Consider the following 26,472-nt stretch of genomic DNA (forward strand, 5'->3'; position numbering starts at 1 on the left):
ACTAGAGCTATCTGTACCTTGCTTGTCCTGCTCTCAACTCTTAATTAGCACATTCTTTTAGATAATATCACCACCTTCAACACCTCTTCGATCTTTTGTCTGTGACATCTTTTGGTTATCTCCTTCTATCACTGCTTGCTTGTCCCAACAACCACCCCCCTCTTTAAACCAGCTTATATTTCACCCCTCTCCCATTTTTACTTAGTTTTGTTGAAGGGTCATGAGGACTCGAAACGTTAACTGTACTCTTCTCCACCGATGCTGCCAGACCTGCTGAGTTTTTCCAGGTATTTTTATTTTTGTTTTGGATTTCCAGCAGCCACAGTTTTTTGCTTTTATGCTAGGTTTAATGGTTTTGTAGCTATCTCTGGCTTCCCTAGAGTGCAGGGTGTGATCAACTGGTTTTGAAGGCTCCATGGCATCAGCCCCTAATGTTCATCAACTGGAAACCATTAACATTCAACTGATGTGTGATCTTCAGAAGCACATAATGCATGTCTGTGCCATGTACCCTGACAGTTGCCATGACTCATTCATCCTGAGCCACTCCCAGATGCCTCACATATTCGAAGTGCCTCAGCAAATACAGGGATAGCTGTTTGGGGGTGAAGGGTACCTGCTCAAACAATGGCTCATGACACCCGTGCACTGTCCTCAGGGTGCCTTGCAGAAAAGGTACAATGACGTGCATAGCTCCACATAATCCATAATCGAGCAGACCATTGGCATCCTGAAGATGCACTTCCAATGTTTGGCCTGCTCAGGTGGGGCTCTGCATTACACTCCAGAGAAGGTCTCCTGCTTAGTAGTGATCTGTTGCACCCTTCACAACCTGGCACTTTAAAGGGGGATCCCTTGTTAGAGGGAGAAATGGAGGAGGCTGAGGTCTTCTCAGATGATGAAGAGCAGGAAGGCCAGGAACCTGAAGAGAGAGATGAAGGTCAGAATCCACCCGATGATGCCATGGAAGAAGCACCACGTGGAAAACATGCACATGACACATTGATAGCCACAAGATTCCAGGAGGAGGAAGGCACATGCAACAGGGGATGGCCACATTTCTCCTGTGACTTAGTGCCATTGCGCAGAAAGGGATTTAAAACCAGTCACTAAAACGAAAATAGCTGGAAAAACTCAGCAGATCTGACAGCATCAGCGGAGAGGAATACAGTTAACATTTCGAGTCCGAATGGCTCTTCATCAGAACTAAGGAAAAATAGAAATAAGGTGAAATATAAGCTGTTTGAGGGGGGTGAGACAGGTAGAGCTGGATAGAGGGCCAGTGATAGGTGGAGGCAAAGAAGAGATTGCCAAAGTTGTCATAGACAAAATGTCAAAGGGGTGTTGACAGTGGTGACATTAGCTAAGGAATGTGCCAATGATGACATTAAGGGTAGAAAGCAGGATGAGCAAGTGACAGATAACCCTAGTGGGGGTGTGGTGGGGGGAAGGGATCAAAATAGGCTAAAAGGTGGAGATAAGACAATGGATGGAAATAAATTTAAAAATAATAATAGAAATAGGTAGGAAAGGAAAAATATAATAAATATATATTTTAAAAATTATAAATTATTGGAAAATGATACCTATGACATCTTTGGCAATCTCTCCTTTGCCTCCACCTATCACTGGCCCTCTATCCAGCTCTACCTGTCTCACCCCACTCAAACAGCTTATATTTCACCTCATTTCTATTTTACTTTAGTTCTGATGAAGAGTCATTCAGACTCAAAACTTTAACTGTATTCCTCTCCACAGATGCTGTCAGATCTGCTGAGTCTTTCCTGCTATTTTTGTTTTTGTTTCAGATTTCCAGCATCCGCAATATTTTGCTTTTAAAACCAGTCACATCAACAGGAAGTTCTGCATTAGTACTTGCACCTTCAACTCTTATGATTCACCAGGCCATGATCTCTGGAAAAGTCAGTGGTGAAACCTGAATTTTCAGCACAAATGTTGCCTCAAACCATTTGATGCAATCATGGGCACCTTAATGAGAAACTACAACTGACAGTGACATGAACTCATGATTGGAGATATCATCATCTCATCAGGTCTTATGCTTTGGCACTACCACTTAGGATACACAACTACAGCTATCCCTTCAGGCTGCTGAGCAGTTCTCATACAATGTAGTCCTGCAAACAATAAGGGTTACAACTATATTCAGCATTCACTCCCAATAAAGACTTTGATGCATCTCCCTGACATCATACAAGGGTCCTGGTAACTATCTTGGCTGAAGTTAACATTAATAAATTAAATAAAGTGAATTTTCCATGCCCGTCCAACCTTACAGTTGGCAGGCGGGCGAAAAGGCCAAGCGGCCTTTGGATTTTTGAGGAAACCTCATTTATGGGCGGAATGAGGTTTCCAATGTTTATTAAAAATAAAATAAAAATTTTTAAATCTCATTTTTAACATGTCCCTGCTCATGTGACAGAGTCACATGACGGAACATGTTTACCTTAATTTTAAAATCTTTATTTTTAATGTTTGAAATCCTCAGCACCCTGAGGCAGCTCTGCGCAATCAGGGAGCTTTCACTGAGCACACCTGTGCCCGTGCGCTGATTTCCACGCTCGCCCTCCTCCCCCCTCCACCCAAGCAACGTTAAGTGTTTCAACGCGTAATCCACACTGGTTGGCCGTTAATTGGCCAGCCAGTGTGAAATCGTGGTCGGGGCCCGATTGTGGGCGGCAGAGCATTGTGTGGCCACTCCCAGGCCCACCCGCCAGGCCCGCCCAACAAGGGGAAAAGCCTTTCCATAAAAGTAACAGTTTTGTGCTCAAGTAGGAAGTTGGGATTTTAGTACTGATGTGAATATCACATTGAAAATGATGATGTGCAACTCCTGCTGTTACGAAATGTGGGTCACTGCTAATGATCCAATATTTCCTGATGTACTTTTGAACAGAAAAACTATTTATTGATAGTTGAGTTTAAAAGGCACTGTGGCAAATTTCAACCATAATTACGTAGCTCTTTATCGGAGTACTAAAATGCTCGTCTGTGTTGCAAAGACTTCTTCAGAATGACTAGATGTGTAGCGTGCAGCAGACCATAACTACTTCCCCTTTGGTATCAAAACACACGAAGTTTAATTGGAAAAAGGCATGAATTGTAAGTGCTGCACAGGCTTAAAGTAATGTTTGCATGTGATTCAACCCTAATTCGTTTTAGTTGATACAGGTTTAAAAATGGAAACTAACCCATTGTGGTGCAGCTAGCAGTATTGTATACACACCGATGGCAGAGTTAAAAACAGGGCTGGAATTTTCCAGGTCCAATGGGAAATGGGAAGGCTGGCAAAATGGTGTGGTAGGACTAGGGATTCCCAAAGTCTTCCCGTTGCCATGCCACTTTGCAAACAGTGGGAAATTTGGCAGATCGGTCATCCACCAGATGGCGGATTGTGGGCCACTTTCTGCCTCAGTGTTCCGTTTGCCCACGTCATAAGGGCCCAGAGCCATGTGGAAACACTGCCCAGTGAAACCTGGTCAACTCCCAGCTGGTTCTGGAGGGAAGACCTTCCTTTATAGGCACTCCATGGCACGGAGGATCCCCTGTGGCAATGGCTGCTCTCGCAGCAATGCACCACTGCCTCTCAGTGATCCCCAGCCCCATCTTCCCTCTGTCACTAGGATCTGTCTGTCTGACCTTGATATCCCTCAACTCCACTTAACTATTTTTGAGGGCACCCATCCATTGAGGTGCCTTCTCCTTGCAGTTGCAGCCTCAACAATGGTCACCAGTATTTGGGTGGCGGCTACTTAATTGGTCACCACCAGCAAAATGCAGCCCTGGGTCTCGCCACCCGCTGAAGCAAAGAACTATCATTTCTATCTTCCATTAATAATAAAGACCAATATTAATCTACAACTGTAAGAAACAAAAACTGAGGGAACACGGGTATATTCATCAAAAACCAAAATCATATCTTAGATTACCAATGAATCCAGCATCGGGAAGGCAGCCAGATAGAGGAAGGCCTTTCTCGTTTTACTTCCCACAGAATCATCCACGTGATGTAATTTGTTAATGATATAATATCCCAGATCTGTATATGCTGAAAATAGAACAGAATAAAAAGGGATAAAATTGAGCATGATCAATTGTCATAGTTAACAGGTGATTGATATATGATACAGGTTTCTCCATATCCCCATTTTAAATTCAAATCTTTTCAATGCTGTAACTCCACCAATTAAGTTCAAATGTGCCTAAAGCTATATAGCCAACATTTTTCAAGTAGGTACATGCTGATGCATATCAGGAATCATTATCTAAAGATCATCCTACAGGAAAAGAGACAGACTGATCAATAGTTCAGAATTACCTGGAAAAACTCAGCAGCTCTGGCAGCATCAGCGGAGAAGAAAAGAGTTGACTTTTCGATTCCTCATTACTGCTGAAGAGTCATGAGGACTTGAAACGTCAACTCTTTTCTTCTCTGCCGATGCTGCCAGACCTGCTGAGTTTTTCCAGGTAATTCTGTTTTTGTTTTGGATTTCCAGCATCCGCAGTTTTTTGTTTTTGATCAATAGTTCACTCCTATATATATATATACCATTTCAGCATGCAGATTCAAACCAGGTAGTTTTCATTTATTAAGTGTCTATCATTTGGGTGTTAATTGTATTCAGATGGTGGGTTGATGATTGTTCAGATGGTTGGGGGCTCACTCACATGCTGAAAGGTTTTTTCTGTTGGAGGTGCATGCTATGCAATGTGTGTCTCTGTAGATAAAAACTTGTAAGTAAATAAAAACTAAGCTCCATCCTTCACTACCTGGCTACCTAACTTTTGACACAGTTTACGACAGTACAATGAAAGTACAATTTTAAATCAGCAAACTATTAAATGCTTTAGTTTAGATCACAGCTAAGAATGAGTAAGTTTTTTTGGTAAATATTCACGTTTAGAGAAGGCCAGTGACAATCAGTATTGTGGAATGGAGCAATTTCCTATTTAAGACATTCAGGATCAGTCAGGTCAGCAGTAGCGTGGCCAGTGGTAGAGAGAAGAAAGTGCTTTAAATGCTAATCTCTATTCTACCCATCTGATTTTTCCATTTTGCACAATACCCATCCTTGTGGCCTCCAACAAGATCGAATTTTGCACTAACTCATGTTTTATGTTGTGGATCAGCATCCACTAGAACTGTGTGCAACACATTCCAAACTCATTATAACCCTTCAAAAAGCAGAGATTTTCACCTTATCAGTTTGGGTTGGCAGCTAAAGCCAGATCCCAAGAAATATACAAAACCTGCATCTGCTAGCACTTTCAAAAATGTATTTTTTATTCATTCATGTGATGGCAACATCATTGGCAGTTATTACCCATCCCTAATTGTTCTCAGGGTGTTGGTGAGCCACTTCCTTGAACTGCTGCAGTTCATGTGGTGCGCACTTACCCACAGTGCTGTTAAGAAGGGAATTCCAGGATTTTGACCCAACGACAATTAAACGATGATATAGTTCCAAGTCAGGTGATGTGTGGTTTGTGGGGCGGAGTGAACTTGCAGCTGGTGGCATTCCATGTGTCTGCTGCCCCTGTCCTTCTAGGTGATAGAGGCTGCAGCTTTGGAAGGTGCTGTCAAAAGAAGTTTGACAATTTGCTGCAGTGCATCTTGTACATGGTGCACACTGCTGCCACTGTGCATCGGTGGTGGAGGGAGCGAATGGATGGAGTGTCAATCAAGCTTCGCCTTGGTTGATGTTGAGCTTCTTGAGTGTTGTTGGAGCTGCACTCATCCAGGCAAGTGGATAGTATTCTATCACACTCCTAATTTGTGCCTTATAGATGGTGGACAGGATTTGGGAAGGCAGGAAGTGAGTTATTCACTGCAGCCTCCGACCTGCTTCTGTGGCCACAATATTTGTATAGTCGGTCCAAGTAAGTATCTGGTCAATGGTTATTCCCAGGATAGTTATGGTGGAGCACTCAGTGATAGTAATGCCTTTTAACACTGACTGTAAAGTTTATAGTGATTATGTAGTTGAAACTTGTTCAACACTGTAGCATTCTTCCACACTCCTTATTTTATGGGAGGACGGGGAGGGGAAAAAGTGAGAAAAGAGAGGAGAAAAAGAAGGAAAGGAAGTAAAAGGAACACACAAGGGACATTATAATTAATAAGAAAAGATCTTTCACATTGGTGTGGTTTGAACAAAATTGGAACTGATCTTTGTGAAACTAATGTTCTAAATAATTATGGTATTCTTTCACAGAGTGTGTGCTTAACTCATAACAGGCCACGGGTTGGTTAAAGAACACATTATGAGAACTAGAAAGAAAGTGGGGGAAGGGTGGGGGGTGGCTGGTGGGGCATGGTTGGAAAGGTACAACGATAAGGGAAATACAAAAAAAAAGGAAAAAATTCCTGGAACTAAACTTGCCTCTCAATTTGCATTTGGTATTGAATTATTTTGCTATTCAATCAAATTATTTAGATTTTTAGTAAGTAGCATTTTAGAACTGACAAGTATACTTATATATTACATAATATTATATATATTACCAGTGGGTAACATCTGCATGCACAGAGAGTTTATCGGAGTCCTACATGGCACAAGAGCCTCTGGCTGTTAGTGACATTGAATACCAACACTAGTCAAAGCATCCTAGGTCATTTACACATGCCAGATAGCTCAACATTGTTTAGTTGTTCTTAAAAATGTTACTTTGATCTAGGAGAAATAAGAGAAGAAAGTACAGAGGGATCAGTGACTGTAGTGGTACTAATTAAATAGAAAAAATGTAAGACTATGACAAAGAAATTATGGGCTGGATTTTACATACCCTCGCCAGGTGTATTTTTGGCAGAAGGGCATATAAAATAGCTTGGGTGCCCAGTCTATTACCTTCCCACCCAACCCCTAGCTCACCCCCATAACACGTTAGGTGGGTGGGCACTGAAATTGGCAGCTCACTCACCATGTTTAAAAATAATTGAGGGTCAACTGAACTTCTTAATAAGCTAACTGACCCCGATGATACGTTACCCATGCCATAATACGGTTGATATGGGCAGGCGGGCAGGAGTGGACAGACTGTATTTTTAAAGAAGTTTTTAAGAAGGGTGGGAAGGAAAGGGGACACTATTTTTGGGGGGATAAAGGCAAAATACCGCAGATGCTGGAAACCTGAAACAAAAACAAAAAGTGCTGGAAAAACTCAGCAGGCCTGACAGCATCTGTGGAGAGAAGGACAGAGTTAACATTTTGAGTCCATATGACTCATCTTCAGAGTCTAAAGAGAAGTAAAAATATGATGAAATAGAAACTGTTTAAGGGGGGTGGGATAGGTGAAGCTGGATTTTTTTGGGGGGCTTTCCTCTGTGTAATGGGGGTAGTCCCCCTAAGAGAGCACACTCCCCTTCCTTCCTATCCGCCTTCTCTCCAAAACCTAACTCCTCCTAAGCTGGCCAAACCCTTCCCACCCAATACCCCGGACTTACCTCACTCCAGGATCCATTGGGCCTTCTTCTTGGGACTGGTTGCTGCCCCAGCAGGGCCCACTACTGAGCTCTTGGAGTTGCTGGGAATGCTGGAGCTGCCAGCTAATTTGACCTCAAATTTATTGAGGGCAGAATATTGGAAAGCAGCCAAAAATCCATTAGAATAGCCAAGTCTTGAGGTCACAAAGGTATGCATCAGAATTTCAGCAGCAGACAAGTTGGGGCAAGATTGGAGTTGAATGATGTTTTAGAGCTGGAAACAGGCACTCTTAGTGATGATACCAATATGTGTTCAGAAGCTCATCTTGAGGTCAAATATGATGCCAAGCATATGTGTGAAAACAGATGCTGTGATTTTGCATGATTTTGTCGTGGAACAACATGAAGATGGGAAGTAGGAGGGGGACACCATAGGCAATGGTGCGGGAATAGGAAGAGAAACCATTGCAGGTGATACTTCGATTACAATTAGATAAATGAGAATGTAACCAGCCAAATGCAGTCCTATGCAGGCAGCTAGATGATGGCAGGGACAGCGTGAAAGGAGGATGATGTGGTAAAGCTGTCAAAAGCTGCAGACAGGTCAAGAAGGACAAAGCTTTTGTAAAGGTAGTTTTAGAAATGAGGGGATGTAGGGGATACACGAGCTCAGAGGAGAAGAAACCAATAATGTCAATAGGTGAAGAAGAACAAAGGGTTAAGCCCAAGGCAGAAGGAATTCTTTCCCAGAAGAATCGAAAGAAATTAGATTTTCATCATCCCTTGAAGGGTAGTAAACTTCAAGCTGTCATGGTTCAACCATTGTACCCTAAGAAGTGATTCATCAGGACTCTTCTTTTCAATTTCATTCCCTGCTCTTACCTAACTCTTGTGTCACTATTGACTTTATTCTACTTAATTTATATCTTATATCTCTGAAGGACACCACACGCCTGACTCCTGGTAATGGGAAAACTGTCCTGCATTAAATGCATGGTGGGGAGGAAACTCACCCATTAGCGGCGGGAAGTTCATTGAAATAATTAATGTCCCACTTAAACATAACTTGCATGCAATTCAACGAGATTTAATGCTGCCATTTATAAGTGGCTCCCTTGACTTACTGTGAGAGCCTGTTTAACTTCAAGGAGACAGAGGCCCAAGTTTTCACAAAGCTGTGCTTTAGCCAAAATGGCGCTGGAGCCCAGAATCCAGAAGTCCCACCCCCTGAACTCGACACCCACTATTTTTGCTGGGGAATATGGGGACAGACCATAATTCACACTTGTGGCTCATGGAGGCAGCTTCACATTTAACAATGCAGCTGCCTTCAATCAGAAGCAATTTTAGTCACCCAGGTTTCTGAAACACAATTCATGGAAATTTTTTCTCTCAAAGGGTTGTGAATCTTTGGACCTCTCTTTCCCAGGGAGCAGTGGAAGCAGGTTCACTGAATATTTTTAAGGCAGAGGTAGATAGATTCTTGACAAGGAAGGGAGACAAAGGATATCAGGGGTAATCAGAATGTGGAGTTGAGGCCACAATCAGAAATCAGCCATGATCTTATTGAATGGCAGAGCAGGCTCAAGGGGCCGAATGAGGTCAAAATGAGGTCAAAATGTTTTGCTACCGTGTCCTAATTCACACCAAATCTTGTTCACCCATCACCCCTGTGCTAGCTGACCTACACTAGTTCCCAGTGAAGCATATCTCAATTTTAAAATTCGCAATCTTGTTTTCAAATCCCTCCATGTCTTCACCCCTCTCTAGCTCCAATCTCCTCCAGCCCCACAACAGTCTGAGATGTTTGTGTTCCATCATTTCTGGCCTCATGAAAATCATCCATTTTAATCTCTCCAACATTGCTGGCCATGCCTCCAGCTGCTAAGGCCCTAAAGCGCTGGAATTTCTTCCCTAAATCTCTCTGCATGATAACCTCTCTTTCCTCCTTTCAGATCCTGCTTTAAACCTGCCTCTTTGATCAAGCTATTAATCTGCTCAAATATCTCATTATATGGTTAGTGCGTCAAATTTTGTTTGATAACATACCTATGAAGCATCTTGGAACATTTTATTAAGTTAAAGATGTTAAATAAATATAAGATGTTGTTGTCATCAAGTTCTAGGAAATATCATTAGTGCTTCTTTCCTTAGAATTCATTTCTGGTCCTGGGTTATACTGAAGATAAAGGAATTCAGCTAAATTTCAAGAAACTGAAAAGTATGCAAGACAGCCCAGTATCAATAAAGAGAAGTTCAATCAACCATTTAATACTTAACTGCATAATGAATTAACTGGCATGCACCTAACTTTCCAAATCATGTCACAGGTGTAAAGATAGGATAGTTACCTATTAGAATATGAAAGATGGCAGCCACAGTACCAGCTGTGACCATGCAGAGGACAGCCTTGATTCTATCATGCCGACTGTGAACAAATACCAGTCCCACGTTCTTAAAGTCACTCATTGGCCCGGTGAAGAACTTCATGAGGGAGTAGGCCAGCCCATAGCTAGCAAGCATCTCGATGGCATCCTCTTTAACAGCTGCTATACCCCTGTTTAATGCCTATTCAGAAACAACAGCAGATGGGAAAGAAGCACTTAGTTTGAAATTCATAAAATTACATTTTAATATACATCGTTTAGAATTCGCCAGCAACACTAAGAGAGACTATGGTACGATGGCCCACAAACTTAACATGAGAAAAAAAAATCAGTTTCACATAAAATCTTCAACTTATAAGGAAATAAAACCATTCACCCACCCACCCTGGCAAGAATGAAGCAGCATAGACAATTATCTCTCAAACATGCTGTGAATAATTGCTGTTACAACAATGGAGCATTTAAGTGATAATGAGAAAGGCCTCAAAGGCATCATTCTGATGCTAACAGCCTTTCAATTTGCGACAAAAAAATTATCTGGTCCCCACGCTATCTGGCTTGTAAAACAGATGCTGCAGCCAAATGTTCTATTAGATTTTAGTCAATTTTACGTACTATAATTTCACAGATAACTCCAAAGAGAAGATAGATATTAAATTTATTGGCCAAGTATGCTTACCATTGCCCATTAAAAGATGGATTTACTACTGGAATTGGGCATCAAAGTGGAGGGCTAGATAAGTTGCTTTTTGAGGATGGGGTAATTATTGGTTCAGACTTTTACTGACAATTGATGTTATCCAGAAACACCAACCCGAGCCAGGCACAGGACAAGCTTTTTGAACAGCACAATTAACCTCAAGCCCTGTGACTGACCAAGGACTCCCATCACCTTTAATCACAAGCCTGCCCTAAGCTCACATTAACAGGTGTCTGGCCTGTCCTGGGAACAGTACAAACTGTGGAACTAAAACGTTTAGTTTTGCTGTGTACAAATTTGCTGCCATGTCTCCCAACCAAGAAACGTTCAATGTAAATGAAGAAGGAGACCAAACAGCATTATATTTTGTGTCATCCTTAGGCACAGGGGTGGTGCCAGAGGACTGGAGAATTGTGAACGTTACACCCTTGTTCAAACAGGGGTGCAAGGATAAAGCCGGCAACTACAGACCAGGCAGTTTGACTTCAGTGGTAGGGAAACTTAGATCGGGACAAAATCAATAGTCACTTATGCAAGTGCAGAATAATTAAGGAAAGCCAGCAAGGATTCATTAAGGGAAAATCATGCTTAACTAACTTGGAGTATTTCAAGTAGATAACAGAGGCCTGAATTTTTCAGGCGGCAGGTGGGCTCGGTAGGAGCAGTCGTGGAGCCGATCACCGCCCATTATCAGCTCTGAACTGCCATTTTACATGGGCGAGCCAGTTAAGATCCATCCAGCGTAACACAAGAGCCATAATGCTCAATGCTACCTTTGCGGGTGGGGGGGAGGAGGGAAAGTCAAGGCCAGTGCTCTTTCGCGCATATGCTGCAATCTCCGAGGCACGGGGCTGCCTCAGGGAGATTGAATCGATGTTGAAGTAGTTAAATAAATGGTTGATAAATTTATTTAAACATGTCCCCTCATGTGTGTCACATGAGATGGGACATGTTTTTATACTTGTGAAAACTTTTTTTATTTCTTTAATAAAAGCTTTAGGAAACTTCATCCCACTCATGGATGAGGCTTCCTAAAAAACACCAAGGTCACTTGGCCTTTTCGCCTGCCCGCCAACCTTAAAGGTTGGACTGGCAGCGTTAACTATTACATCAATTACTTTCTCAATGGCCTTAATAGGAAGTTTACATATCGGCGTGCGCCCGCCGAGCGAAATATCGTGGGACTGCATGATGATTTCGGGATGTATGCCTGATGTCATCGCGTGTCATTTTTTGCATTGGCGTGTTGGGCCCGCCCCCACATGCCGACTGAAAAATCCTGCCCTGAGAAGGTTGATAAGGGCAATGCTTTTGATGCAGCGTATATGGATTTTCAAAAGGCATTTCAAAAAGCCACACAACAGACTAATGAGCAAAATTCTAGCTCATGGAATAAAAGGGAAAGTAGGCACTTGGATAGGAAATTGGCTGAGTACAGGAAACAGAGTAGTGATAAATTGTTCGTCTTCAGTTTGGAGGGAGGTCAATAGTGAAATTCCTCAGGGGGTCAGTGTTGGGACCCTTGCTCTTCCTGATATATATTAACGACTTAGACTGTGGTGTCCAGGGCATGATTTCAAAATTTGCAGATGATGTAAGGTTAGAAATATTGTCAACTGTGATACGGAAAATCTTAAACTTCAAAAGGATACAGACATGTTGATGGATTGAGCAGACAAGTGGCAGATGAGGTTCAATGCAGAGAAGCGTGAGGTGATACATTTTGGCAGGAAAAATATGGAGAGACAGTACAAAATAAAGGGAGAAACTCTAAAGCAGCTGTAGGAATAGAGGGACCTCACTGTATACGTACATAAATCATTGAAGATGACAGGGCATCTTCAGAGAGTAGCTAATCAAACTATTCTTAGGGCAGAATTTTATGCCTCATGGTAGGTGCACGCCCGACCTGATCCGGCGTAAAATAGCACGAGAAAAGATGTCAGGTGAGCGTACCACAGTCATCCCACACGCGCGCATTCTTCAGGGTCGGTGGGTGCACTTGAGAGTTGGAGCCGTGTCCGCCATCAATTACGAGGCCACTTAAGGCCTTTAAAAGCCCAAATGAACCCAAATTTATGTCTCCCGTGCAAGTTTGTGCTCATTGCACGGGTAAAACGAGCAGGCGGGCAGCCCACATTCTGCCAAACATCATCCAAGGGTGGGATAAAAAGGGTCAGAAGCATTGCCAGTGTAAGTAGTGAAGAGTTTAGGAGATAGTTTGCTGCTGGTTGCTTATTTGAACATGACAGTTTCACCTCTGTTCTCAGCTTATTTTTAGCACTTCTAGGCTTCATTCCAGGAGTCAATGGTGTCTCCAAGGCCCCAGGAGGATTTTGACCATGTGGATCCTTCCAGGTATCAGGCAGCCATCTGTTACCCTTGGGGCCAACATGATGTCAGGGGAATTGGTCCAAGAACTAGCTACTTACATACATTCATATGAACTAGGAGCAGGAGTAGGTCTTTCAGCCGCTCAAGCCTGCTTCGTTATTTAATAAGGTCATAGCTGATCTGATTGTAACCTCAACTCCACATTCCCAACTACCCCTGTTAGCTTTTCACCCTTTTGCTTATCAAGAATCTATCTAGCTCTGCTTTAAGAATATTCAAGGACTCTGCTTCCACCGTCTTTTGAGGAAGAATGTCCCAAAGACTTAGGACCCTCAGGGAAATAAATTCTCTTCATCTCTGTCTTAAACGGGTAATCCCTTATTTTTAAACAGTGACCCCTAGTTCTAAATTCTGCCACAAGAGAAACATTTTTTCCACATCCACCTGTCAAGACCCCTCAGGATCTTTCTCATATGTTTCAATCAAGTTGCCTCTTACTCTTCTAAACTCCAGTGCACACAAGCCTAGCCTGTCCATTTTTTTCCTCATAAGACAACTCGCCTATTCCAGGTAAGCCTTCTCTTAACTGCTTCCAACGCATTTATATCCTTCCTTAAATAAGGAGGCCAATACTGTGCACAGTACTCCAGACGTGGTCTCACCAATGCCCTGTATAACCTGAAGTGTAACCACTCTGCTTTTGTAAAAGCAAAATACTTCAGATGCTGGGAATCTGAAATAAAAACAGAAAATGCTGGAAAAACTCAATAGGTCTGACAGCATCTGTGGAGAGAGAAACAGAGTTAACATTTTGAATCCATATGACTCTTCTTCAGAGCTAAAGAGAAATAGAAATGTGGTGGTATTTATGTTGTTTAAGGGGGATGGAGCACGCAAAGCTAGGTAGAAGGTCAACAATAATTGGGGGCTGAGGAGCGACTGACAATGATGTCAATGGTAGTGGTGAAGACTAAAGAAGGTGCTGATAGTGGCATAAAGGTAAGAAAGCAGAATGTGTTAATAGTAGAACAAGGGTCAGCATTCTGAAAGAACAACATAGAACAATGACAGATGGCTCTTTTCCGGTGGGCGGGGGGGGGGGGGGTCGGCGGTTGTGGAAAAAGGATAGTAAAAGGGATAAAAAAGGGATAAAACAATGAATAAATGAATAAAAATATTTTTTTTTAAATGGATTTAAAAAGTGGTGAAGATAGAGGAGAGAGTTCATAGTTTGAAGTTGTTGAACTCAATGTTAAGTCCAGAAGGCTGTAAAGTGACTAAACGGAAGATGAGGTGCTGTTCCTCCAGTTTATGCTGGGTTTACTGGAACATTTCAGCAGGCCAAGGATGGAGTTGTGGGCATGACAGCAGGATGGTGTGTTGAAATAGCAAGTGACAGGGAGCTGGGAATTGTTCTATAAGTCTGTTAGTTACATCTGATTTGGTGCCCAGCATAACACTCACTCCATCACCAGCAAATGCTACGAGATGCTGCTTCAAGTGGGAGTCATCAAAACCAAGTTTCTCAAGACATTCAAGAAGATGCTTCACTATTGTATCAGCTTTTTGATCCGGATGTTCAATCAGATCTAAAAACATGAATGGTGGATCATCCATCTCATCACTATCACATTTCAGATAAACTGCTGCAGCAGTTTTGCAGCTTAGGCTTGTAGATTCATCAATAAGAATCAAAACTTTACCCTTTATCACTTTGATATGTTGGCAAATTATCTCAGTAGCTATGTGGTCAATAATTTCTGCAGCACCGTAGTGGGAATGTGACCCAGTTCCCACGTCAACATCATTTTAATTTTGAAGTTGCAGCAAGCCAAAGTGGTCGGAGTGAAGTCTGTTGTTTTGAGCCAAGCAGCATGCAGAACAGAAAACTGCACCTTGCCTTTAAATGAGATGCGTTCAGGTTGTCACAGATTTTTCCTAAAGTGTCTTTGGTTTCTCAGCAACACATTGCACAGTAATGTGAGCGTTTAACAGTTTGTGTTCTACACTGTTTTGTCTGAGAGGTTTTAAACGTGCTCTCTGGTTGGATCCATCGTATGACAATTGTTACAAACGCCATTCGTAATCCAACTTTGAAGTTCTTAGTCCTTTTGTTTAAAAGCCCCAAGAAAATGCAGGAGAAAACAATTTACCTACTGATTCTTCCAGTTTAGGCTGCCATGATGAATTTAGGTTCAACTGAGTGAAATAAACCACAGAAGCAGCTGCTTGTGCCGCAAACACTTCAGGAGTTCCAGCCTCTTCAGCAAATAAATTATAACTAACCTCCCTATCTTTTCTGTTGCCTTTCTATTTTATATTAGTTTTACATTATATCTATAGTTACTATTTCAAAAGAAATAACTGAGCTGCTGACTCACTTTTTAGTTACATAGGGAAATTATTATGGGGGTTAGCTTTTCAGTTATTTATTTTTCTCTCTATTTACTTGGGGCTCTATTTATACGTGTTTGGCTTTGTTCTGTCTGAGTTATGGCTGAGGCCTTTCTCCCCTCAGCACGGCAGTGAGTACTGATTAAACCTGTGGATTTAAGGCCATTATATTTGATAAGCTGTTTCCCGCTGCTTCGAGGTGTTGAGAGCGGGGCGCCACGGTGAAAAGACACAAGGTGCATAGATACTAAATAAGCAATGACGGGCGGCGTCAACCTAACTTAACGCTTCAGAAAATTAATAACTTGCAACGTCCGCACATAATTGACTTCACGCACAGTCACTTTAGCCTATACTGACCAAAGATGGCAGGAAACAAGCGCGCAATAGGGCAGTGCCGAATAGTAGTTTTGGTGCATTATTCATACAAGCAACATTATAGCGAAATGATGGCTTATTTGCAATGTCTATGTGTGATTGACTTGGTGCACAGTCACTTCAGCCTACACTAATTAAAGATGGCATGGAACTGGCACTTGATGCAGCAGCGCCAGAAAGTAGTTTTGGCGCGTTGTTCGTATTTGCGGCATTATATAGAAACAATGACTTAATATGATGCTTGGAGGTGGAGCAAGCTGCTGGAGCAGTGTGCTCTGCCAGCACCACACCCCTGCCTAGGTCCCTGAAAGTGCCCAGGCTGGTGTGAGCAAAACACTATGTGAAATTAGTTCTAAAAATAAAGTAATCTCCCTCTCGTAAATTTTATTACATTCATTCTATGATTCTTCTTCATTCCCAAAATAGTTATCAACCTATAATGCAAAAGATCCTGCTGCCTCAAAGCTCGAATTCCTGTGCTCATTCTGATTTTAACATCTGGACTTTAATGCTCCCAGTATCCGACCTGTGTAACTGAGCACTGAATTTAAAAAAGATTGGATGTTAATGCAGTCATTTTCAGATTTTTCTGCAAATATTAGAGCACGCCTGGGAACCATGTGCAAGTACAAATGAATCAAATTGACAAAGGTAGCCTGGAGGATGCATTCATAGAGTGTATTCAGGACAGTTTCTTAGGACAATACATTAACCAGGGAGCAGGCTATTTTAGACCTAGTAGTGTAATTAGATGGGATTAATTAATGACCTCATAATAAAGGATCATCTAATCAAGAGTGATCATAACATAGAATTTCATATTTAGTTTGAGGGTGAGAAATGTAGGTCAGAAACTAGAGTCTTAACCTTAAATAATGGCAACAACAAGGATATGAAGACAGAGTTGACTAAAGTGGAATGAGAAAATAGGTTAAGATAAGACGGTAGATAGGCAGTTACAGTCAGTTAAGGAGATATTTCATAACTCTCAGCAAAGATATATTTCATTGAGAAAGACAGATTACAAGAAAGATGCACCATCCATGGTTAACTAAGGCTGTTAAGGATAGTATCAGTCTGAAAGAAAAGATATACAATGCTGCAAAGATTAGTGGTAGGCCAGAAGATTGGGAAAAGTTTAGAAACCAGTAAATGATGACTAAAGTAAAAAATGAAGAGAGAAGTTGGAGTATGAGTGAAAATTAGCAAGAAATATAGAAACAGACAGTAATGTCTTGACATCAAGGTAACATATGACCGAGTGTGGCATCAAGGGGCATCTAGCAAAATTGACGACAATGGAAATCATGGGGAAAATTCCCCACTGGCTGAAGTCACACATAGCAGAAAGGAAGATGATTGCAGTTGTTAGTGGCCAATCATCTCAGCTCCAGGACATCACTGCAGAAGTTCCTCAGGGTAGGGTCCTAGGTCCAATCATCTTCATCTGCTTCATCAATATCCTTCCCTCCATCATAAGATCAGAAATGGAGGTGTTCCCATCCATTGATGATTGCACAGTACTCAATACCAGTCACAACTTTTCAGATACTGAAGTAGTCGATGTCCGTATGCAGCAGTTCCTGGATAACATTCCACCTGGGTTGAGAAGTGATAGGTAACATTCGCAAGTGCCAGGGAATAACCATTTCCAACAAGAGAGAACCTAACCAACATTCTCCCTTTGACATTCAATAGCATTACCATCACTGAATCCCCAACTATCAACATCCTGGGGATTACCATTGGACAAAAATTGAACTGGAACAGCCATATAAATACCATGGCTACAAGATCAGGTCTGAGGCTGGGAATTCTGCGATGAGTAACTCAATTCCTGACTCCCAAAGTCTGACCACCATCAACAAGGCGTAAGTCAGGAGTATGAAGGAATACTCGTCGCTTGTCTGGATGAGTGCGGCTCCAATAACACTCAAGAAATTCAATACCATCCAGGACAAAGCAGCTCACTTGATTGACTCCCATCATCACATTAAACATTCAATTCCTTCACCACCAATGCACAGTAGCAACTGTGTGCATCATATGCAAGTTGCACTGAAGCAGCTCGCCAAGCCTCCTTCAAAACCTGTGAATAAAATGACCTGGAAGAATGGGCAGCAGACACATGGCAACATCATCTTCTGCAATTCCTTGTCAAGCCACACAATATTCTGTGCAGGAACATTATCACCTTCACTGTAGGTGGATCAAAACGTGGAAAATTCTTCCAACCAGTAATCTGGGCATTATCTTCTTTTTTTGTATGGCTTTAGGAGCAGAAGTCATTGTCACAGTTTTAAGGTCAAGTTCCCAAACAGTCCAATGCCCTGGAGAGCAAGTTAACTACAGAATGTCACCCTCAAACTCGAGCCTGGAGCAAGATGTTACCATGTGCTCCATGGTTTGGCTGGGGTTTCTGCATTCGCAGCCAGGCAAGGTATGAGGTGCCATTTGTACACTGGCCATGTCCAGTCCATATTCTACTGATTGTTGTCCATATGCTTCGGGGAGATTGAAGTCTGGTTTTTCAGATGTTGCGATGGAGACAAATGTGTTTATTTGGAAGGGTAATTTCTGCCCAAACTTTCTTTCAGGTTTCATCAGTGTCATGGAGTTGATTCGTGTCCGGAGGGGTTTTGTAGAACCACATAGTGAGTTGGAAGATCTTGAAGATCTCTATGAATGGGGAGGTTCAAGTTGCTGCTGATACGAATTATTTCTCTGCGTGGTACTGCATCCTGTCAAATGGAGGGTGGGGCAATTTTGAACCACTGAACTGGAGTTGATCTTAGAGTTCCAGATCACAGATTATCCTCACTACTGAGTAAAGCTGTGTGTTACTGTGTTTGACGTGAAGGCCAAGTGGGTGCACAGTACTTAACTGTCGAGACCAGATGGATGGACTGGATGATGACAGCCTTCTTTCCTGTCAAGTGGATTCCTGAACTCTTGAGGAGGTGAGGTTGGGTGGTGCCCAGCCATTGGAGATGTGGGGGTGGGGCTTAGTGGGGTGAGGGGGTAGATGGTGGAGTGAGGGGGTGTGTGGGAGGTGGTGGCAGGCCGGGAGCTGGTTGGAGGATGAGAGAGTGGGGTAGGGGGTTGAAGGGGCTGCTGGGGTAGAGGTGTAGGTGGGGAGGGGTTAGGGTGGGTGCGTTTGGAGGGTCACTTTTAAGGGTTAGTACCACAAAAATCAAATACTGAACACTTCTCAAAATTCTCTTTCGAATTTAAAGCAGCATATAAATCGCAGTCTAAGTTTTCATTATCCCCTAAAGTAGACACAATTCTGATGACATGCTGTGCTGATATGCCAGAGGATTGAGAACCTTGGGCCTCATCAAAATAAATGTAACAAACTAAAGACCAGGACTAATGCAAAACAGGGTGTTAATTCACTATTACCCATTTTATTATTCTTGCAATGTCTGGAAATGAAATGTCTATTTGCCACTAGGACATTGCTTAAAGAAAGGTTTTAAAAATCTCTACTCCGACCTAGGTTCACCCAAGATAGGCTGTAATTTCACAGTGTACAACACAGTTTCTAAGATAGTTACTGGGAGAAGAGGAAACGATCCAGTTCTTAAGTTAAGTTAAGGCCATACTGAATTTATGTAGCTTGTATCATTCTTCTCTGAAATATTCAGATCAACAATCCTACATTTTTCCTGAGCTGCTGGTAGATATCTGATTGACAAATCATGGGGATAGCGTCATTAGTGTAAAAGGAGCATTTGCCATTTATGGTATCTTGAAGGTTGGTGCCAGAGAAGTCAGAATGGTAAAGTTGTATTAGCTATAGAGTTGAATTGTTTTGTAAATATATAGTGATTTCTTTGTAGACATTTCCCAATATCAGTTAATTGCTTTATAATTAATTATCCTCAGAGAATCAGCATTGAGCCTCCAATTTAACCATTGTTACAGTTACTCTGCTTATTGCATGCAGTGTTATGAAAGAAGGATAAAATCTACATGTATACAGCAACTTCCATAATGTCCCAAATTGCTTTAAAACCAATTAAGTACTTTTGAGTTGCAGTCACTGTTATCACGTGGGCAAGGTTAACAAATGGCAGAGCAAGCTTAAGGAGCTGAATGACTTACTGTTGCCCCTAACGCTCATGTTCATATGTAATTTGGGTGGATGAGATGAGCTGGGCTCGATGGCCTATGTCATCCATAAATATCTTGTGAACAGAGGGTGGAATCATGGCTGGAGTTCTGTTTATTTTGTTGCTAATGGAAGTTTACTGTGAGCAGGCTTTGTAGGGTGAAACTGTCAAACATACAAATTAGGAGCAGGGTTAGGCCACTTGGTCCCATGAGCCTGCTCCTCAATTCAGTTAGATGATGGCTGATCTAATTGTAACCTTTCACCACTTGTTTATCAAGAATCTTTCTACCTCTGCCTTAAAGATATACCAAGATTCTGCTTCCACTGCCTTTTGAGGAAAGGCATTCCAAAGACTGACTACCCTCAGAGAGAAAGAATTTCCCTCATTTCTATCTTAAATGAATGACCCCTTATTTTTAAATAGTGACCCCTAGTTCTAGATTCTCCCACAAGAGCAAATGCATCCACCCTGTCAAAACCCCTCAGGATCTTAAAGATTTCAATCAAGTCACCTCTTACTCTTCTGAACTCCAGTGGATACAAGACAAGCCTAGTCTGTCTAACCTTTTCTCATAAAACAACCCCATTCCAGGTATTAATTTAGTAAATATTCTCTGAACTGCTTCTAATATTTACATCCTTCCTTAAATAAGGAGACCAATACTGTAAACAGTACTCCAGATGTAGTCTTACCAGTGTCCTGTACAACTGAAGCATAACTTCCTTACTTTTGTATTCCATTCCCCTTGCAATAAACAATAACATTCTATTAGCTTTCCTAATTACTTGCTGTACCTGTACTCGTACAAACCAAGCTTTAGCCGCACTTCAGAAATACTCCTTCTGGACAGCGTTTGGAAGAGAGTATGAAAGCACTGCCAACACCTTCTATGATAGCCATCGAGTTGAAGAAGACTTGAACCATTGGGTTATTGTCACTGGAGATCCTGGTGTCCCACATGGCACTGTGTTTCAGGCACCTCTGCCTATTTGTAAGGATGAAAACTCAAAGGAAAAGCATCCTCCAGCATCACCTGATCACTCAACTCAACAGCCCACTTGTTAATTTAATGAGCCATAACTAAGGGACCCTTAGTAGCCTTTTGTGATTCATGCACTAAGGCACCCAGGTCACTCTGAATCTCAGAGCTCTGCAATCTCCCACCATTTGCATAATATGCTTCCTTCTTATTCTTCCTTGTCAGGACAGGAGTGTGTAATAGGCTCACAGTGAATCAGTAACCTGTTTTACACTGCACATGATTCTCAAGAGTCTTCCATTGACTTCAATTTTGTTCTTTTGTGTACTTACCTATTATCCCACTCTATCTTGGTGCTTTTATGAGTTTTTTGAAGAATTAAATTTTGTGATAAAGTTGTATTGCATAGTAGATATTGAAAATATATTGTAGCGAGATGCAGCCATCAGCAGTCTTCAGACTTGCTGATCCAGGAAACACAGATACAATTATGAACCATTCAGTCATTGTCCTCTGGCCTCTTAAAATTTGTGATGCACAGAGACATCCAAGGGCTACAATGCTTCTCTCTGATATTGATGACCTATATTGTTCAATCATTTCACTTTCTTCCTCAGGAGTAATTTGATCTTCCTAACCTGTGAGATTACTGATAAAATAGGATCTAATTACACCCCTTGTATGAAATAATTATATTGAATAATATCATGCACCCAGGCAGGAGAACATCTTCTACAGAATAGAAAAGATCTTATGTAGGTTATCTTGCATGGAATTTTGCCCCCACATATGAATTTACTGTCACTGTGTCCATATGGTGCAATGTGTGGAACACATTAATGAGGGCTGAAGCAGTCACCAAAATCAGTATTATTGCCTGCACAGTATTATAAATAACTATTTGCAATATTTTCCTGTCAAATTAACAATTTTGCATGATGCCGTTAAAGTAAAATTTGTACTCTCTGATTTAATAGTTATGGTGGGATCACCTACAGGGCACATAAAAACTAATTCTGCATTATATCATTGCTGCTCCTTAATATTAGTGACCCATGCTGCATATATATTGGACAATATTTCTAACCAGATGCCAACAATGGGTGTTTTCATTTTACTCGGACCTTTCTCTGATTGTTTGGTGAATTGATTGGTGAATCTTGAAAGGAGAAAAACTATCATGCATGACTGAGGGGGAGGGTTAAAGGGGAAGAGGGGGGAATATGGGGCACAGAATCAGGAGAAGCACCTGTGCCCATGTTTTTCTCTCTGGCCCTGAGCTAGAAAAATTAATCAGTACTTTATATTAGTCTTTACTATGGAAGAGGATGCTGGCAAAACAACTGTAGGAGCAGAGGTGGTAGAGGTAATGAATGGGGTGTAAATTGAGAGGTAGGACGTACTGGAAAGGCTGACTATGCTTCAAGCGGATAAGTCGCCTTGTTCATTTGGCTTGCATCCCAGGCTGCTAAAGGAAGTGGAGGAGCAGAAGGACTTCCCATGATCTTCTAATGTTCCCTAGATATGGGGGAAGTGAGAATGCCGAATGTGAAAACCTTATTGAAGAAATGGTGTAACAACATTCCTAGTAACTCTAGAGTGGTCAGTTTATCAGTGGTGAGTAAGGTTTTATAAACAATCAGGGGAAAAAAAATAAAGGCAGTTAGAGAGATTTGAGTCAATTAAGGAGAGCCAGCACAGATTTGTAAAAGGACTAATTGAATTGAATTTTCTGATGAAGTAACAGAGAAATTTGTTGAAGGGAATGTAAAGGATGTTGCCGATGTGAATTTGAAGAAAATATTTGACCACATAAAAGGCTGGCTAACTAAACTAAGGTTCATGTAAGTCAACTTGGATAAAAAAATTGGCTTAAGGACAGACTGGCAGTAGCGTTAGGGAGAGGCACAGTTCTAAAAGGTATGCAGGGACAGAAGGACCTCAGAGTTCATGTGCATGGATCTTTGAAGGTCTTGTTGAAGGAATAATTAGAAAAGCTTATGGGATTTTGGGCTTCATGAGCAGAGATATTTTATATAAAAGCAGGGAAGTTATGCTGAACTTTCACAAAGCTCTGGGTAGGTGCAACTAGAGTAATTGCGAGCAGTTCTGGTCACCAAACTTTAGGAGCGACGTAAGGGTCCTTAAGAGATTGCACAGGAGATTTACCAGAATGCTTCCAGGTATGAGGGATTTTGATTCCAAGGTTAGGTTGGAGAAGCTGGGGTCGTTCTCCTTGGAGGAAAGGAGATTGAGGAGAGACGAGATAAAGGTGTACAAGATTATGACAGGTTTAGATGAGGTAGACATAGGAAAACTGTTCACATGAGCTGATGGTACAATGGTACAAGGACTAAGGGACAGAGATTTAAAGCTTTGAGCAAGAGATGGGGTGGTGGTTGGGTGGGGGGCGGGGGGGGGGGGGGGGGGGGGGGGGGGGGGGGGGCTAGTATGTGAGGAAGAACCTTTTTGTGCAGTGAATGGTAATGAGCTGAAACTTGTTGCCAACAAGGATGGAAGCAAAGATGATCAATGATTTTAAAAGGAAATTGGATGGGCACTCAATAGAAACAAACTTGCTAGGCTATGGGGGTAAAGTGGGAGAGTGGCACTTACTGGATTGTTCTAAAAACAGCTGGCATGGAGTAAATGGGTCAAATGGCCTCCTTCTGTGCTGTAATGATTCTGTAACTCTATGAAGTGGAACGTATTTTAAGTAGATGTTTCACAAAGAAAGAAAAACTTACATTTATATAGCACTTTTCACAGCCACAAGATGTCTCAATGCACTTTTCAGGTGTCTATCATTTAACGCACCTAACATGATCCCAAAAAGTAGTACGCTAAATGGAAACACACTAAACAAAAATAATTTTGTCAGAAGAGAACAGGTAAAAAGGTTGGTTTATGTTCCTGCCCCAGAAAGAATGCTGCTGACTGCCTTCCTTCCTGCTCAACTGCAACTGTAATTGCAACTGCACCAGGCATAGCAAGTGCTAGAGATAAGATACTTAAAACCAGAAATTGTTGTAAATGTATTTTTAAAACAGAAACCTGGTTGAACCAGGAAAACAAAAGGTGGGCTTGGGCTCTACAATTCTCCACTCCACTCAAAATAAAGATTAGACCCTGACAGTAAGCGTGAAAAGATAAAATGAAATCAAAATATTCCGTGCATTCAAAGCTGCCCTCACCCCACTGCAATGTGTCTGCAGGCTCCCCGCCTCCCCCAGACAACAGTGAAACAACGTCTCCCGAAGTGGCCATAGCTGCTTCTGGAGTAATCCTGAAACAATTCTAGCTTCCACTGCAAGGAGAAAACAAGATAGCAGCTTCATTTCCAGCCGAACTTTTTCATCACAAATTGGAAACTGCAAGGCTCAACATAATCTCCAATGCATTGTATTTTACAAAAATAGGTGTGAAAGTTGAGAGCAACAAAAGGAATTCTGAACGCATGTTACCAACCACACTAAATTGAAAATCAAAGTCATGGCCGGCGACACTTTTGGGGAAAGTTTCCTAATTTTAAAACTACTCTAAATCTAAAATATGCTATTAAAACACACTTTAAATGGGGGCTATCTGGGCAGCCAATGACTTATGGTTAAGTGTAGTCACTGTTATAATGTTCAGAAAGTAGAAAACACCAGCCTTTACAGATGAAAATTGTAAGAGAAACTGGCACTATTCAAAAGGTTCTGGACAATGGATCTGCCATTTCAGCTTCGTTTGGGAAGAGGAGCCTCTAAGTGCTCTGTTTGCCTGCATGAAGCTTGGCCACCCCTATTTTCAGATGAGAGCTTGTGGAGCCTGAGGTTGGGTACACTCCTCATACAAGTTTGAACTGTAAGGCATCTGTGGGTCTACTTCTTTCAAACTTCCCAAATACTGTAAGGGATTCCCACAGCAAAAGGTATGGCGCCAGTAAGGGTGCAGGGGACAAAAAGAAATGATCAATGTTTCACGGAGCAGCATTTGGGAAACACTAATGATTATTTGGATCACAATATCATGAAGGTTAGATAGTTAAAGGACCAAGAACAAATATGAAAATACTCAACTGGATAAGGTTGAATTTCAGTGAGTTGAAAAGGAAACTGGCCCAAGTAGATTGGAAACAAAAGTTTGGAGGTAAAACTGTAAATGAGCAATTCAAAGAGAATATTGTGTGCTGACTAGAGGCACCCAAGTTCCCTGGATGACTAATGATATAGAGATTAAAAAGAAGCAGAAAAGAGAGGCTTATGATCAATGTCAGAGTCCAGTACAGAACCAGGCTAAATATGGAAAGTCGCGATTTAAATAAAAAAGTAAAGAGGGGTAAAGAGAGAAGTTAAGAAGCTGAGATTAGCAGCTGATATAAGGGGAATCCCAAAATCTGTTATAACATACAAAAAGAGTAAAAAGGTAGTTAAAGGAAAGGTGGGGCTGATAATGGCCCTAGAAGATCTTATGGAGGCAGAGGGCATGGTTAAGTTACTAAATGAGCAGCTTACACATGTCTAAAGAAGAGGATGCTGCCAATGTCAGTGTAAAGGAAGAGATGGTAGAGAAATTAGATAGGTATTAAGTCCTGTGGTCCAGATGGAATGCATCCTAGGATGCTGCGGGAAGTTAGGGTGGAGATAGCAGAGGCTCTGGCCACAATCTTTCGATCCTCTTTAGATAAGGGAGCAGTTGCCCCAGAGCACGGGAAGACTGTTAATATTACGTCCCTGTTCAACCGGAAAGAATAGAGAGATAAACCTAGCAATTACAGGCCAGTCAACCTAATGCTGCTGTTTGGAAAACATTTAGAGATAAAAATCTGAGACAAATTTAAACTTATAAATATATACATTGATAAATGGCAAACGGCACAGATTTGTTAAAGACATATCTCCTGACTCCCCAGAGCCTGTCCAGCATCTACAAGGCACAAGTCACAAGTGATGGAATACTCCCCACTTGCCTGGATGAGTGCAGCTCCCACAACACTCAAGAAGCTTGACACCATCCAGGACAAAACAGCCCGCTTGATTGGCACCACATTCACAAACATTCACTCCCCACACTACAAAGGCACAGTAGCAGCAGTGTGTACCATCTACAAGATGCACAGCAAGAATTCACCAAAGCTCCTTAGATAGCACCTTCCAAACCCATAGCTACTACCATCAAGAAGGACAAGGGCAGCAGATAGATGGGAATGCAACTACCTAGAAGTTCCCCTCAAGTCGCTCACCATCCTGACTTGGAAATATCTCGCAGTTCCTTCACTGTCGCTGGGTCAAAATCCTGGCACTCCCTACACCACATGGGCTGCAGTGGTCCAAGAAGGCAGCTCACCACCTCCTTCTCAAGGGCAATGAGGGATCGGCAATAAATGATGGCCCAGCCAGTGAAGTCCACCTGCCATGAAAGAAATTGTGTTCGACTAACTTGATTGAGCTCTCTGATGAAGATGATTTGTTTATATGAACTTCCAAAAAGTGTCTGATAAAGTATCACGTGATAAATTTCTCAGCAAAAGTAGTCGCCAAGGGATTTTTTAAAAAGCAGTGGCAGTGGATGCAAAATTGTCCACAAGACAGAAAGCAGAGTGTAGCAATGAATGGTTGTTCAAAACAAAAACAAAAGCAGAATTACCTGGAAAAACTCAGCAGGTCTGGCAGCATCGGCGGAGAAGAAAAGAGTTCAGGTTTCGAGTCCTCATGACCCTTCGACAGAACTTGAGTTTGAGTCCAAGAAAG

At 41.8% G+C, this 26,472-nt stretch overlaps 1 protein-coding gene across 4 annotated transcripts in view; it reads right to left on the reverse strand.

The window, feature by feature from the left end:
* The window catches only part of ankhb (ANKH inorganic pyrophosphate transport regulator b), a 196,309-nt gene that overhangs the window by 123,386 nt on the left and 46,451 nt on the right, over window positions 1-26,472 (reverse strand). For all 4 annotated transcript variants that reach the window (XM_041184499.1, XM_041184500.1, XM_041184497.1 and 1 more), the window contains exons 2-3: window positions 9,796-10,012; window positions 3,951-4,069 (exon numbers count right to left, since the gene is read on the reverse strand). In XM_041184499.1, coding sequence (XP_041040433.1) covers window positions 3,951-4,069; window positions 9,796-10,012 — 336 coding nt within the window. The remainder of the gene's footprint in view (window positions 1-3,950; window positions 4,070-9,795; window positions 10,013-26,472) is intronic.

The sequence above is a fragment of the Carcharodon carcharias genome, chromosome 3, assembly GCF_017639515.1.
Source record: "Carcharodon carcharias isolate sCarCar2 chromosome 3, sCarCar2.pri, whole genome shotgun sequence".
Taxonomy (NCBI): Eukaryota; Metazoa; Chordata; class Chondrichthyes; order Lamniformes; family Lamnidae; genus Carcharodon; species Carcharodon carcharias.